We start from the raw sequence: 15,018 nt of genomic DNA on the forward strand, positions 1-15,018 counted from the left end.
ATACCCAGGGATCACAGGGGGCATTTCAGTACAAAAAAAGTGACAAAAGCCCAAGTAGTCCATAAAAGTACTATAAAAAAAAATCAAATGCTGATTTATGAACCACTTACCACAGTTGGTAGAAAAATTTAAGAAAAAAAATCTTAGGTTTGAGCTATTGAAAAATACATTAATGACAAGGCAAATGTTTATTCTAGCTGGTGGGAATTTTGGAAGAAATCATTTGTTGGTGGTATTACCAATGACTAGAGGCACCAAGAGCCTGAAGGCAGCAAACACAAAGGCTACATCAAAACAGGAATCTTAGTGATCCTACACCTGATGACAAGAGAAAGAATGGGGTGACATTCAGGGAACAATCTACAAAAGTGACAGCCCAGTTTTAAACAGCTTGACAAGTAGAGGAGAAATTAATACTACATATGGTGGGCTAGAGATCATGTCGAATATTTTACATGCTTTATTTCTTCTCATCATTTTGTGAAATTGGTGTCTCCAACACAATTTCATAGAAGAGAACTTTGAATACACAAGCCCAATGGCCTACCTACCGTTGTGCTTCTGGGCGCTCCATCTTTCCCCTTGGGTCTTTGATTTCTGCAACCCAAATGGCCATGCTCCCTATTGTGATGTCCTGGAAAGGGACAAGGGATGGAGGAAATAATCAGAATCACTCACTCAGGCGACCATTTCACATATTCTAGACTCTGCATTGATCACTTCTATAAACTTTCACAACTGTATTGGGAAGAAGGGTTATCATTCCTACTTTATAGATGTTCAGCTGAGAGTCAAAGAGAGTAAGTGGCCAAGCATAAACCAAGGACACATTGACGTCACTGACAAAAAAAATTGTGGAAAGAGCCTTTGTAAAGAAGGGAGTGCTTTTGCCAAAAGCCAGCTGCAGGGCTGGTGAAGATGTGGGGGTTCTAAACATTAAAGTGTTGGATCAAGGTCTTTCTCTTCTCAAGAAAAAGCAGCTCTCTTCCATTCTTTCTCAGATCTGAGAGCGAAAATATGTATAACCAAATTCAAACTTGATGAATAAATTCCCACAAAAACTGTGTAATTAAGGCTGTTTGTATGATTAGCATCATTTAGTTTCCATGAATTTACCACAGCAAACATTGCTGGAGCAAAAAATTACTGCTACTGGTTGAACCTAAGAATAAGAACAAAATCCCCAAAGGGTCGTTTAGACCCCAGCTGCAGCTGTGCCTCCCTAGATTTCATGCTGGAAAGCCAAGATTAACAGGAAAATCAGGGCTGGCCGCGTCATGCAGATGTGACTACAACTATCTGAATGGATTCAGCAAACGTTTGTTCAAGGTGCACTATATGCCAAGCAGTGCACTAGCCACTCTGAAAGGATGAATCACACCTGCCACTCTAAGCAACTTGGACTTGAAGGAAGTTGATGAGAAAAGGCACGCAGGAAACTTTGCAGGGTTATGGGTTTTGTAAGGTGGGTGCATCAAGGAAGTGGATTAGAGAGATTTTAAGGGCAGTCACTTCATTTGGCTTCCCAGTGTGTGTGCATGGTCATCTTGTATTTGTGGGGCAGGTGAGTAGGTGGAGTGTTGAGTGAGGAATCAGGAGACACAACAATTTTCTCGGTCATGGGTGGGTGCCTGCTCCCAAAATTTGGAATAAAAAAAGTAGTTTCAGTAAAGGAAAAGGGGTTTTACTTCAGAAATGATCAGTTTGCTTGTAAAAGAGTCATGTACCAAGATCTTCTGGAAAATTACATGTGGGACACCAAAGCTTCACAGTCATCTGCAGTGTCCAGTGAGGAGGGGCCTCAGCACTTGGCTTTGGCAGTATTGGTGGCAGCAGCACACATGGTCACAGGTCTTGAGCAGCTACCAGGGGCTTCACAGGCTGGCCATCGAAATCACTCCCATGATGACCTTCTTACAAAGAACTACCTTTATAAGGTTTTTTTTGTTTGTTTGTTTTAACGTGAAGAAATAGAAGCAAAAATCTGGGAGATGATATTCCCTGTGTCTCCCAGGCAGGATCTGAACCAGGTTTAAGTGCCTACAAAACATGTTTTTGAATCCTATTTAACCAACTCACCAATATGAGACAAAATCTGTTCCTTGAAAAAAAAATGTAGACTAATAAATATTGCATTTCCTTGTTGTAAATCATAGCCCTCTCTGCAGCCAAAAGGTTTTGTTTTTGTTTTTGTTTTTATCAAGAGGCAGAATCTGCCAACTTCATTTGTGATTCTAATTGTGTCCTGTTAGAAATTTTGAAGCACTACAGTGTGATAAAAGTGAGAAGGAGATTGCTGTGTCTGTAAGCTGGGTAGAATACTTTGGGAAGATTCAGTAAAGACTAGTAGCTCAACAGGTGTGAGAAGGAAATTCATAAGATGCGTGGCCAATCCTAAATATCTAGAGAAACTGTTCCTATATTTCCTTGGGATGATCTTTTCCAGACATTTTAAAGGCTTTATAACCAGTTTATAAATTGTTATAGCTGTAGTTTTTCTAATGAGAATTCTTAAGCATCAGTCAGCAGATCACAAACTGAGGGAAAGACTTGACTTTGCAATTAAAAGACAGGAAAAGCCATGAACTGTGACTTAAGGGAGCATGAAGCGGAAATTGCACACATTTGTTTGTTTTCCAATGATTCCTGTCTTCATGTTGCATTCCTCCAGGAACTGTTTGTTCCCCCCATCCTTTCCAGGGGGATTTCTGTGTCCTTGTCTAGGAAGAGTGTTGGGAGAGCACAGGAACTTTACATCCCTCTGAACACAGGTGCAAGTAAATGGAATGATAGTGTGAAATGTCCCAGAAGGTGAATCCCAACGCAGCAGGATTATGTAGCAGGGTTTTGGAAGAGGAAAACTGGAAAGAACATACTTCAAATCCCTTTCTCCCCAAGGTGCTTTAGATCCTGTGGACCAGAAATATGGCCTGGAGCACAATGCAGGCTCTTTGGGGTGGATGAAATGTAGTATCTTCACAAGCTTACCTAGAGGTCTACTCTAGAGTAACCTCTCTGAGGCTCAGCTGACCCCAGATGAGATGGTACAGCAACACTCACAGCATGTCAGGATTGAGGAATGGACAGTACTGGCCACACCATAACTTGTAAACTAGTTATTGTTCGAATCCTCCCCTTTATGGGGTTATTAAAAATGTCTTCGGAAGATAAGAACATGAAATGGAACATTTATAATCTGTCAGTTTTTACTCTAAGAACTATTCTCAATACAATAGAGGTGAATTTGGAGGTTGAGAAAGAAAAGAATATCAAGAGATTGCTTGAAGGAAGTTTAATTTGGCCAGAAGTAGAGTGGGTGTTGGCCAACAGTGGAAAAACTTTGCTGTAGCGATTTTGTCTTGTGACAGCATCTATCTATCTTCCTGTATAATTTTCAGATTAAATCCAATCTAATTTTGGAATTTACAATATTATGCTAACAAATAATTCTATGTAACTTATTTTGCTTACATAGTAACCACAAAAACAATGTTTATTAACAAAGAAAAAAGTCAGAAATCTCCAAAATTCTCAGTCCAGTAAGTGTAACTATTATTTTTCATTTTCAGATGTCTATGAGGTCCTGTGATAAACGCGCCTGTTATTCTAAAGCCTATTCAGGGTGGGAACGGCAGATGCTCAGCCACAGGAAATGAGTGCACCATCCATGGCTTACAACAAATAGTATATTCAAGGCAGTAAAAGATGTAGTTTATCCTCATAATGGTTACAGAACTAATCAGAATGAGAAAAAAATTGTAAAGGGAAATCTGAAAACAATGATAAGTATTTTAGCAGGAGTGTAAGTAATGGGTATTGGGAAAGGGAAAATTTACAGAAAAATCAAGAAGGATTCTTTGTGATTTTAGTAACATTTACGAAGGTAGTTTCAAAACAGCACACATGAATGCCAAACCTAGACCTGTGCTTAGAATTTGGTTATGCTATACTTACCCTAATACTGTTACTTTATCAAAACCCCCACAGGAACTTCTAAAGAGTACTAAGTAAATGCAATCATCATTCTTAGATTTATTTTTTTAAGAATACATGCTTAGATCCTGTTCCATCTCAGTCCCCTTCCTAGGTGTGTGTTTATGTTAATTCTTCCACACAGAGTACTGATGTATTTGTTTTCAGCCTGGCCAAAGGGAAATCAAATTGTTCATTTTAACTCATGCTTAAAATGTGTCATATTATTGCTGCATCAGACTTTGCTTCTCTGGCAAAAACATCATTGGAAACATGAAGACAACAGGTCGTGTTAAAGCAGAAAGGAATTGGCTTGAGCATGGCCAAACCAGGAGCAAAAAAAGTCTCATGTGACTAAAATGCTGATTTTATGAGTAAAGTTCAGTGTTGTGCTGAATTCTCTTTTAGGAGAGTCCTGTACGTTCACTACATCGTAGCCAAAGCTTCAGAAAGGGTTATAGCTACTTGGAAGTGGGTGGCATGCGCCCTCATGTATGTCACGGGCACGTGTTCCATGTTCTTTTGCGGTCGGAGAATTAGCAGTGCACTGCAGAGGGTTTGCATTGCTGGGTCAGAAAGGTGAAGGTGAGCCCACTGGCAGTTTACACACACGGGCTTCTCACAAACCACCCTGGCTGCGTGGGTTCTGCCACGCAGCTTCTGGATAAGAGGGATCAACCATTGAACTGTGTCTGTGTCCAGTCTGCTACTCCCGATTCCGTCTCTGCTCAGGTTTACTCAAGGTTCAGTTTTGTTTGTTTGCTTTGTTTTGTTTTGTTTTTTTTGAAAGAGAGTGATGATATTGAAAGCATTTCTGATTTTGTTTGAGGAAGAACAACAATAACAACCAAAATAAAATAAAATAAAAAAGCCTGTTAACTAACCTGTAATCAGGAAAGCAACTCGCTGTCCTGTGTAAATACACTAAGCCATACAGACACCCCCAGCTCCAGGTGCCCTGTGGGTGCAGTGGGGTCTAACTGGTGCTGAGGCCATGTTCCCCCCATAGCTCTCACTTCCTCAGTAAGAACTGTGGAATATCCAGGGTCCACAACTTAGAGAAACATGGAGAAACGTGGGGCCAAGTTGGAGCGCAGCCCCCATGGTCGTTACTGAAAAAGAAGCTGGAATTGTTTTGTTTGAACAAGAGACGTCTAAAGGCGATTAAGGCAATGGTGTGGCCTTCCAGGCATTTAGGAATCCATATGTTTGAGGATCATGTTCAGATTCCCTTCATGCATGAACATAATTCTAAAAAGAAAGTGTTTCAGCTTTAGCAGGAAGACTACGGTGCAGAACCCGCAGGAAGACTAGCAGTCAAATGCAGAGCCTATAGAATGCACACATGGTTCACGGAGGCTCTTTTAAAAGGCACTCGGAATTTCTGTCTGCATTTTACTACTTGAAGGAAGGTCTGAATTAAGTGAACTTTGGTCTTTGGAGTGCCATGAATCTGTGATTTATCTTTTTGAGTTCTATCTGAAGGTAAAGATTTCAAACAATTGCTTTGAATTACCGTCCCACAGCCCAGAGGCTGGCAGAAGAGCTACTTTGTAATGATGTTCTGAAAGTTTGTAGTATAGAGTGATGTTTCCTGCAGGGGTCGTGAACTCAGACACCTGCAGGGTCTGGGCTGTTGGAAGCAGCTTTAGGCTCACAGCACAGGGCAGCTTGAGGCATGTCCCAAAGGACATGAGCCACTCAAGGAACAGCCACCAGGGATTCAGATCAATCCTTACAACATCAAAACAGGCCAACATGCACAGATCTTTGGCTTTCTCAACAAAAGCTGCAAGTGTACTGTTTTATGTGAAATTAACCCCCCCACACACACACACATATCTATTTTACACACAAAATAAATATGTAGAAGTTCTGTTCTGGCAGAACAGTCTGAGCCTGTTAGAAACCTTCAGTTTATCTTTCAGGTCACAGTTAGCCACTACAGTAATTTAAAAAGCAAAGAAAAGAAACAGAACAGAACTGAGTGAGCGCTCCAGCTTGGGAGAACTAGCATGCTAAACCTTTGCAAGAGTTCATTGCAGTCCCTTCCAACTCAAAGATTTGATCTCTGCATCCTCGTTCCTTGCTCCCTGTGTCAGTGCCTTACTCAAATAGGAGACAGGAATTTAAAGAAACTGCCCATGTCCCCATAGCACCATGCTTTGAGTTAGTAAAACTATCCAATACTCAGATTGAAAGACCCCAACTCTTGCTGCTATACTAAAGGTGCTACTGATAGCATTTGATTTTCAGATGTTCATGTACATATGGCATAGATTTGTCACTTTGGACCTTGGAACTAACATTTGTTTATAACATTGGCTGCATGAAGCATGCTTGGCTTAATACTTTTACTGTTGGGTGACATGTTTCATTTCTCTTTCATAAAAATGTTTTCACGTAACCCATATCCACTTGGGATGCGGACAGCTGGAGTTCTGAAATCCTCTTCCTTTCAGACAGGGGAATACGCAACAGATGAAGAGGAAGACGAGGCAGGGCCTGCTGTTCCTGGCGGGGACATGGCCATTGAGGTCTTTGAACTGCCTGAGAACGAAGACATGTTTTCTCCATCAGACCTGGATACAAGCAAGCTGAGCCACAAGTTCAAAGAGGTAAGCCACACATCTGCCAGACGCCTCGCTGCACCTGCACATTGCATTTCTAAGTACATATTGTTTTTATTGGAGTAGCACATGGAGAATAATCAGATGAAAACTTTTAATAACCCATTGTCCTGAGCCTCGGACTCCAAACTAGAATTTAAGTCATTCTCATTCTAAAACCACTAGTAGAAATGCTTATTGTTTGACATAGTTGTAACTTCGCCGCGTATCTAACTCATGGCCTCAAGCTAGCCCAATATGCCATTTGGTGATGACGTCTAGTAGTATTTTCTCAGTTCGGTAGAGGTTTTGGTACCTGGGTATGAGCTTTCTTCTAAAAGTTAAGATTTTTCTTAAAAAAAAAAAAAGCCTCTTTCTTACAGTAAGACTCAGATGGTATACTCAAGGAGTTTAATTGTAAGGAATTTAATGAAGAAGCATTGAACAGTGTTAATAGAACTCAGAAGGGAAGATGAAGCAGATTGGGGTTGACAACAGCAGGAAGCTGTCACCTTCTGTTGGGCTAATAAGACAGGGGAAAGCATCTCTTTTGGAAGGGCACTTGATAAAACGTGCAGCCGCTGCTAGAGTTCGTGTCCTGGAGGCAAGGCTGGTAGTCATCCCAGAGCCTGATGCAGCAGCTCTTCTCTTACTGGGGGAGGGGAGGCGAGTGCTCCTGATAACTGCATAGCCCCTCCTGCCCTGTTAACTGCTCAGGTGGGCAAAGCAGTTTATCTCTCAGTGTCCTGGGGAAATGTCTGTCTGCCCTTACTGAAGACAAATACCCGAAGTCATTACTGACAACAACCTCTCCATTTTAAGGAAAGACTAACCTATTTATTTGGACATTAGAGTTACAGGGGCTGGCACGATGGCTGAATTAGCTAATCTTCCTCCTCTAAACTCTGGCGTCCTGTATGGGCACCAGTTCATGTCCCAGCTGCTCCACTTCCTTTCCAGCTCCCTGCTTGTGGCCTGGGAAAGCAGTTGAGGATGGCTCAGGTCCTGGGGGCCTGCACCCGTGTGGGAGACCCAGAGGAGGCGCTTGGCTCCTGGATTCGTATCAGTTCAGCTTGGTCATAGCAGCCATTTGGGGAGTGAACCAGCCGATGGAAGAAAGTTCTGCAAAAAGTGGCTGAACAGGAAGGAGGGTTGTCCTTTTCATACCAGTTTCACTGTAGCCCTGATTTGTTCTAAACATGCAGATACCCAAAAGAGTAAATAATTGACCTGCGCTTTAAGAAATTTCCCTTGAATGTTGTGGCTCTCAGTCCAACTTTGACCAGTAACAGAAAGCAAAAGAGCTTTGGGGTTGTCAGGTGCTACTGTCTGTCGTCTTGACTAGACGATTGAGCTAGACAGTGTCTTAAATTGGCACCATTTTGCAAGCCACTGTGGCCTACTGTACTTTTTTTTTCTCTTTATTGTGCTTTTTGATATTCCTTTACTTGAGCACAACTGTGTCCCTCTGTTTGTTTTTTTGACTGATTCCATAATGCATCAGCAAGTTGTAGGAGATTCTGTAGCTTGGACCTCCTCAATGATTTGCTGTCTGACCCTTTACGGTAAACTTCTGCTGATGCTGGTGCAGAGAGCTGCACCATCTGGACCCCTTCCCCATTACCTGGTGGATTTATTTTTGGTCAGAATAACAATAACTGTAGTTTCATGTTAACTTTAGTTTTTAACAATTGGAGGTTTGTCTCCAGCTCAAAAAAAAAAAAATAAAGCAATTATGAGTATTCCACTGGTAATTCTTTTCTTCTCTTTTATTAATATTAAATGCATCCACAGACTTATTTCAAGAGACTGACACTGACACTTAACTGTGTCGTAGTCTGTTTTGGTGTCTTAGCTTGACCACAGCTACTGTTGTAGTCCTCTATGGGGTTGCTGGAATTTGCGTGGTGTAAGACCAATACCTATCTTAATGTCTCTCAAAAACCTATAGGTTGGCCATTCTTTCATTAAATAGTCTTTGGTCCAATTCCCTTTCATTGGAGGGCCAACCTGGCTGGATCTTTCATATCCTTTCCCATCTCCTTGTTTTTTCTTCAGGGCAATACCGTTAAAATATACATCAACACTGACAGGCTAAGAGCCATCTAACTGTTCTCTTCAAATACTCCTTTACTTTTCACTTTATTCAAGACAACATTTGAATCATGTTGTTAACTCCCTTGGAAAATTAACTTGCATTCTTATTGTAGTTACAATGCCCTCTAATTCATTTGGCAGAGGACTGAAATTTACATTACACTAACTTTTTAAATTCAAGTTTATGGAATATACATTTAAGGCAAGTGTGTCTGTACAATCCCACTGTCAGTTAAATTGAGGTCCACCTATAAATATCAGAAAATATAACTATAGTGGGTTAATCAAAACCTGTCTAAAGGAATGTACTGCTGTCAATATAAGTCAAATTATTTCCTATTTTCAAAAGTGGCTTTTATTTAAAAAAGAAAGAGACTTATACATAAGATAGAAATTCCTGTTCTCAAAAGTTTGTTACTAGTTAGCAATATACTGTGCGTTTGTGGAGGAAGATTTCTAAATACCTTTTATAATAATGATCACTTAAGTCAAGTTTTCAACCTGGAGAGGCCAATATTGTCATTTTACGTTTTTAAAGAAAATGTGAATATTTCTTCTAGGATTTTTGTATCAATTACCATATTTTTATGAGATAGCTTTTTAGGTAGTTGATTATTTTATACAATTAGGCCCTTTGTCTCTTTATTTGAATATTTTCACTTTTTCTTGCCTTCAGATAGGTTATTATGCCATATTCCTAATGAGTTGTTTTTTAAGTTAAAATATTATTTTATTGTTTCCTGTCAATATCTTTCTTCTTTTCCTTTTTTTATTATTGATCAATTGCACTTAATCATTTATTCTTAATGATCCTTGTATTGTTCAAAGTTAATGCAATAATTCTTTTCTGATTATCGCTTTAGCCACCTGAGTTTTTATAAGTAGAAGGTTATCATTAATATGTAATTTCCTTTGTGTTTTCCTCTCTAAGACAAGAACTATTTAGTAGTTTCTTCTTTTACTTTTTAGGCATGTCATCATTTATTTTGCTAGCTTTTACTGGGCTCTAGATTCATTGTATGCTAATCAGAAAGCATTTTCCATGTAATTATGACTGTTTAAAATCTTTCAGGTTTTTTTTTTTAGAACTTAGTTCAGAAACAGTTTTGATTCAATATTTGCCAAGCATATACTAGGTTTGGGTCTGACACTTGTAAATATAAAAATATATCAGTAATACATATTTAATATCTTAGCATGATTTTAGTATGTATTTCATATACATTTTAACATATACGAGTAATCATACCAGTGCACACATGCATTTCTCCTGAAGCACGGCTTACATTTTTGCCTCCCTGATATGCTGATTCTGCAAATCATTGTGTTCGAACCACAAGCTTTGCTTGTCTGTCTCGTAGTTCTTGCCGTTGTTGTTTGATAGACCTGAAATCTTTGATGCCAGCACCAGATATTCTCATGAGTTTTACACCTTTTTGATCTATTGTAACTTATCTCTTATCCCTGATCATCTATGTTTTTCTTATGGTAAAATGTCAGTGCTGGCCTCTCTTTTATTTGCCTCCCAGCATCTGTTTTTGCTTCCATACCGTGAATTTCAGCCAGTCCTGCCTTTTGTTCCAGTGTGTTCTCTTTAAGCAACCTATTATAAATTTTAGTCTTAGATAACCAGGGAGTTTCTGCCAGTTCATTGACAAGTTCAGTCAATTTACATTTACTTTAGTTGCCTTAGTGTTAGAACATGTCTGGCCACCTTTGTTCAGTTTACATTTTCATTCTTGTTTCTTTTTTTTTTTTTTTTAATTTTCAGCCTGGTTGCCACTAGATATGTCACATTTTTCATCTGGTTCTTCAAAGTTACTACATTTTGATTTTATTACCCTTCAAGTTTACTCAGTCTTAGGTTATTTTTGCCTAGCAATATATAGAGCATGTTGGTGTCTATCTTAACCAGTTAACCCATTGATAACCTTTTACACAGTCTTGTACCTCCCCCTCACTGGGTTGTTTGTTTTGTTTTGTATTTCAGAAGTTTCAGATAAGTGTATTGATATGTACACCTTTCCTGATGGAATTAGTTCCAGCTCCCCTGACTAACGGCGTCCAGGGCTGCCCTGACACTGACTAGCCAGCTGCTCTGCTGCTGCCTTTTTCCTGCTGTGATCTGGGGAGGGCACAGGAGAGCACAACTCTAGGGCACAGCACCAGCCGCCCTGGTCTGTTTGCCTTCAGATCCAGGCATACCCAGGCTGCGTCCTGAAGCTGGGAGATAAATTGCCGTCCCTGACTCCTAGCTGCCAAAACCCCCTTGCCTCAGATTTTCAGTTTTCCAAAGACACCTGGAAACACCAGTGTTCTGCATTTTAAGTGTTCCCTACACACTTTTATGTTGGTTGATGAATGAGACCCTGAGGCCTTGGTGTGTTGCTTTTACTCTTTAGCCTCTACATAGATGAATTCAAGAGAGGAAGGAAATAGCATTTGTTAGTTTGATGTATTGCATTAAATTGGAAACTTTCCCCTATGTAATTCAGTCATTCCGCCCTTTTTGTGGCTGTTATTAATCTCATCATTCCTATGTTTCTTCAGAATGCTTGACTTCTCATATTCTAACTTCTTGGAAATCAATGTGTAATTTATCGTTATATTTTATTGTTTCGATGTGAAAGCCGTTAGAACTATAAATCTATCTCTTGTTATTATGCCTTTGGCAGCATCTTCTGATTGCATTATGCATTCTTGCCTTCACTGTTTAAACTGTGTATGAGTTGGACTCTTGCTGTTTATTTCCTCTTTGACTTGAAAACTTGAGGGAATAGTTTCTAATTTGTAACTCTTTAATGTTTCTTCTATTATGACTGGGTAATCTCTTTATATTTGATTTTTTTTTAAAGTGACACTTTTATTGTGAGTTAATATGGGACACTTGTAATGCAGGTGACCGTGTGCGTTTTATTGCAGAGCCTCAGGGACACTTGCTGTAGACATGACCGTCTTAGTGTCACAGCAGCATCCCAGGGATTCCTGTGTGACAAGCAACCATGCATGCTTTAATTTAATTTAACTTTCCTTACTGAATTTCCTGAATTGAGAGTCATACAATAAAATTACACCTCAGAATTGCGCTTTTTGTGTTATAGCTTTGAAGTTAAAATTTGACTTTGATATTTTTACCATTGAGAATCCTTTGTCTAATGTTAATATTCAAACTTGCTTTTTTGTTTATAGTTGTTGGATAACCACACCAGGACAAATGTGTACTTACTTTAGACATAAACATAGTTACAGTACTTTGTTTTATTATAACTTACAAAGAACATAATCTTGGAGTCTGTATCTTTTACTAAGAAAATTTAACCAATTCATTGTTAGAATTATTCATAGTTAGTTGCTTTCATCTTTTTTATGTTTATGTTCCTTTATGCTTATTGATTTTTACGAAGTTATCTTCAAATTATTCAAAAGTATTTGTATTTCTATAATTTTCAAAATTGAGAATAAACAGTTTCGTATAAATGCTTACTATACAAAACAATTTTGGGTTCCAAAAGATGTTACAGTTTTAAAACCTAGGTTCCCAGTTAACAATAATATTTGTAACAAGTAGTTGTATTCTCAGACTAATCAAGTTCCACTGTTACTGCTTTCATAGTATAATCTCCTAATTCTTAAGTTCTGAGATTTTTATTTTCCAGAATATATATTTATATAATGTAAGTGTTTATGGAGGACATAGTTTTCAGGAGGTTTCCATCCTGGGGTTGACATAGAAATGATGATGAGTGTCACCAGCAAATGCCCACGAGCTGGGTCTCTCCGCACCTTGCCTTGAGAATCTGCAGAGCAGGCTTCTTTGTTGTAATCATGTATTAAAGGAAAAGTCTTATGTTAGCCTGGCATTTCAGTGCTTATGTTTTCACCTTACTTTAAATTTTTTAATCACAGTATCTTGAAATATGCCTTTCTGTTAATGCTTTTTCCTCTAATTTGTTTTCGTTTTATTTTGCTTTCATTGTATTCCACTTTTTCAGGTTTTGTTACTTTCTATTTGTGCTTTTATATATACACTTGTGCTTCTATATATGTGTATGTACATACAGTGTCATCAGTATTTAGAATACTTTAGTGGTTTTTTTTCTGCCTCTTTTGCTTGAGTCTGAGCAATTTTTCTCAGATTTGTCTTGTCATGCCAACATTCCATTTTCTGTAGCATTAACTGTGCTTTTAACTTCAGTCAATCTCTACATTCTTGAGCACTTCTAACATGGCATATTCCTTTTATTCACGTGTCATTTTCTTATTCACCATCTTTATTTTCTTGCTTTATATTCTCTCTGACATTACATAAAGTTACCTTAAAGTATCTTTGCTTAGGTTTTAGCATGTTCCACAGTTTACTTATTTGTGCTTCCAATCCAGTGTCTTCACCTTCCTCAGTGGTTTCTGCTAATGGACTTACGGTTTGCTGTTTTCTTCTGTTAATCTTGAAACAAGGGAGGAGCAGGTTTATATAGCATTAGTCATTACTCATTTTTTAAAACTTATGATGTCCCTTTCTAGACCTACAGTAGAAAGACGCATTATTTATCCAGTTTTCAGCCCACTTGCTGTTTTCTAGCCTCTGTTGTCTGGGGAAATCCTCTGTGCTGTAAGGTGAATTATGCCCAACTCTCACCACTCAGTTATTCAGTTAGGTTAGAGAGAATAGTTTCCAATATCTCTTTCTCCTTCTTTTTAAAAGGACTTTCATCCCCCGCCAGCTCCCATGTCCTTGTCTATAATGCACTCTTTCCTTGTTCTATGGGAATAGTGCTTCCTGGGCAGCTGTGGGGGAAGTTAGAGAACCCACTTGGGGTCCTGCTGCTGAGTGTGACAATGGAGCTTGTCCAAATTCCCAACACCATGTGTCTCTTTGGCATCAGACTTTTCTTAATTTAGCCCTATAGCTCGATCATGTTTTAGGACAGTTATCTAGTTTTAGTGCCCATGTAGGGTAGTATGTTTTTGCTTTTTTCAATGTGCTTTTACTGGTAATTCAATGGAAAGCAAAGGCAGTGTACATTGGGAATTGCTGGCTGGTTATTGTACAGCTGGCTGTCCCATGTGTCACAACTATTAGCACCAAGGTGCACATTATACTTTTGAAGAAATAAGCATCAAAAAGTTGTGTGACTTTATTTATTTAAAAATATCCCCCCAAAACTGGGGGGATAATGTTATGTGATAAAGTAATTTTTGAAGAGCTTTCCGTTAAACACATATGGACACTGTATTTTAAAAGGAACTATTGACTGCATCCACCATCTTCAGTAAGAACCAGCCTATAAGTTCCTGCTTACAGGGTGACCAATGGGTGGGTCGTGGTTTGACTCAGTCAGAGTCAGCTTCCGTGAGAGAAGCACTTTTGTTAATGTACAGGTAGATGCCACGTATGAAAAGAATATGGGATGGCCTGATATTAACACCACCAAAATGTTGACTAATATAGTACTGGTGACTGATTTTTCTAGAGCTTTTTCTCTTGGAGTTAAGACATAGATCAGTACAAAGCTAAATACAAATCAATGCAAAGGTAAATACAAGGATAATTTCTAAAAAATCTGGTGCCAGTTCTGAAATCACTTTTATATAAAGTGCTATGCAAATATTGAGTTGCATTTTTGCCTTTGTAAGAGTCTAGGACCCTTGTCCGATTATGTCTCTGTACTACCTTGAAAATCTTTCCTACAAAGATACTGTTTGGTTGGTTGGTTTTACTTTTTAAAGACAAATATTTTCCTTTCCTTTCTTTGTCAAGTAGAGAGTACCAGAGTCCAGTTTTGTCGTTATGTTTTTGTGCTGTTTATGTTTCTGTCATTGTGTTTTGTGGCTGTCTCCATTTCTAGCAGTTGTATTGATTACACTGGTTCAGTCACAGTATGCACACTCTATGTTCATCTTTTTGGGAGGAACAAACAAGTGCATCTTGAGAGGGCCAGATGAGAGCTGTTCTCTGTAGGAGGTGTATGTTGATTAGGACTTAAGTCTCGGGGTGACTCTTGTGACACTTGTTAAAAAATGACAAGAGGGATGACAGTGATTGGTCTTTGGCTAAATAACACTGCCATCCTTCACCTTCTCTTTTTATTTATTTCCTCACATTCCAAGTCTTCTCTCCAAACCCAGATGCTCTGACGCCCAAAAGCCCCGGCAGGCATCTCAAGGTGTTTCCGTTACTCAGCCTTGTAGACCTGCCCCTGACCCCCGCTCCCCCACCAATCCATCGCTTCTCATAAACCCCAGGGCTTGCTTGCCCTGTGGAAAAAGGTTACTGATCCCCGGCATAAATCTCTTTCAGAAAAACAGGCCTGTTACCAAAGAAGAGAACTCAACCTTTTAC

General features: G+C 39.1%; 1 protein-coding gene across 14 annotated transcripts in view; it reads left to right on the forward strand.

Moving 5' to 3' along the window:
* The window catches only part of PPP1R9A (protein phosphatase 1 regulatory subunit 9A), a 249,209-nt gene that overhangs the window by 180,715 nt on the left and 53,476 nt on the right, over positions 1-15,018 (forward strand). For 13 of the 14 annotated variants that reach the window (XM_058678331.1, XM_058678330.1, XM_058678338.1 and 10 more), the window contains one exon: positions 6,435-6,590. The exons of the other annotated variant lie outside the window; for it this stretch is intronic. In XM_058678331.1, coding sequence (XP_058534314.1) covers positions 6,435-6,590 — 156 coding nt within the window. The remainder of the gene's footprint in view (positions 1-6,434; positions 6,591-15,018) is intronic. 14 annotated transcript variants of the gene reach the window in all.

This window comes from Ochotona princeps, chromosome 20 (genome assembly GCF_030435755.1).
Source record: "Ochotona princeps isolate mOchPri1 chromosome 20, mOchPri1.hap1, whole genome shotgun sequence".
NCBI lineage: Eukaryota > Metazoa > Chordata > Mammalia > Lagomorpha > Ochotonidae > Ochotona > Ochotona princeps.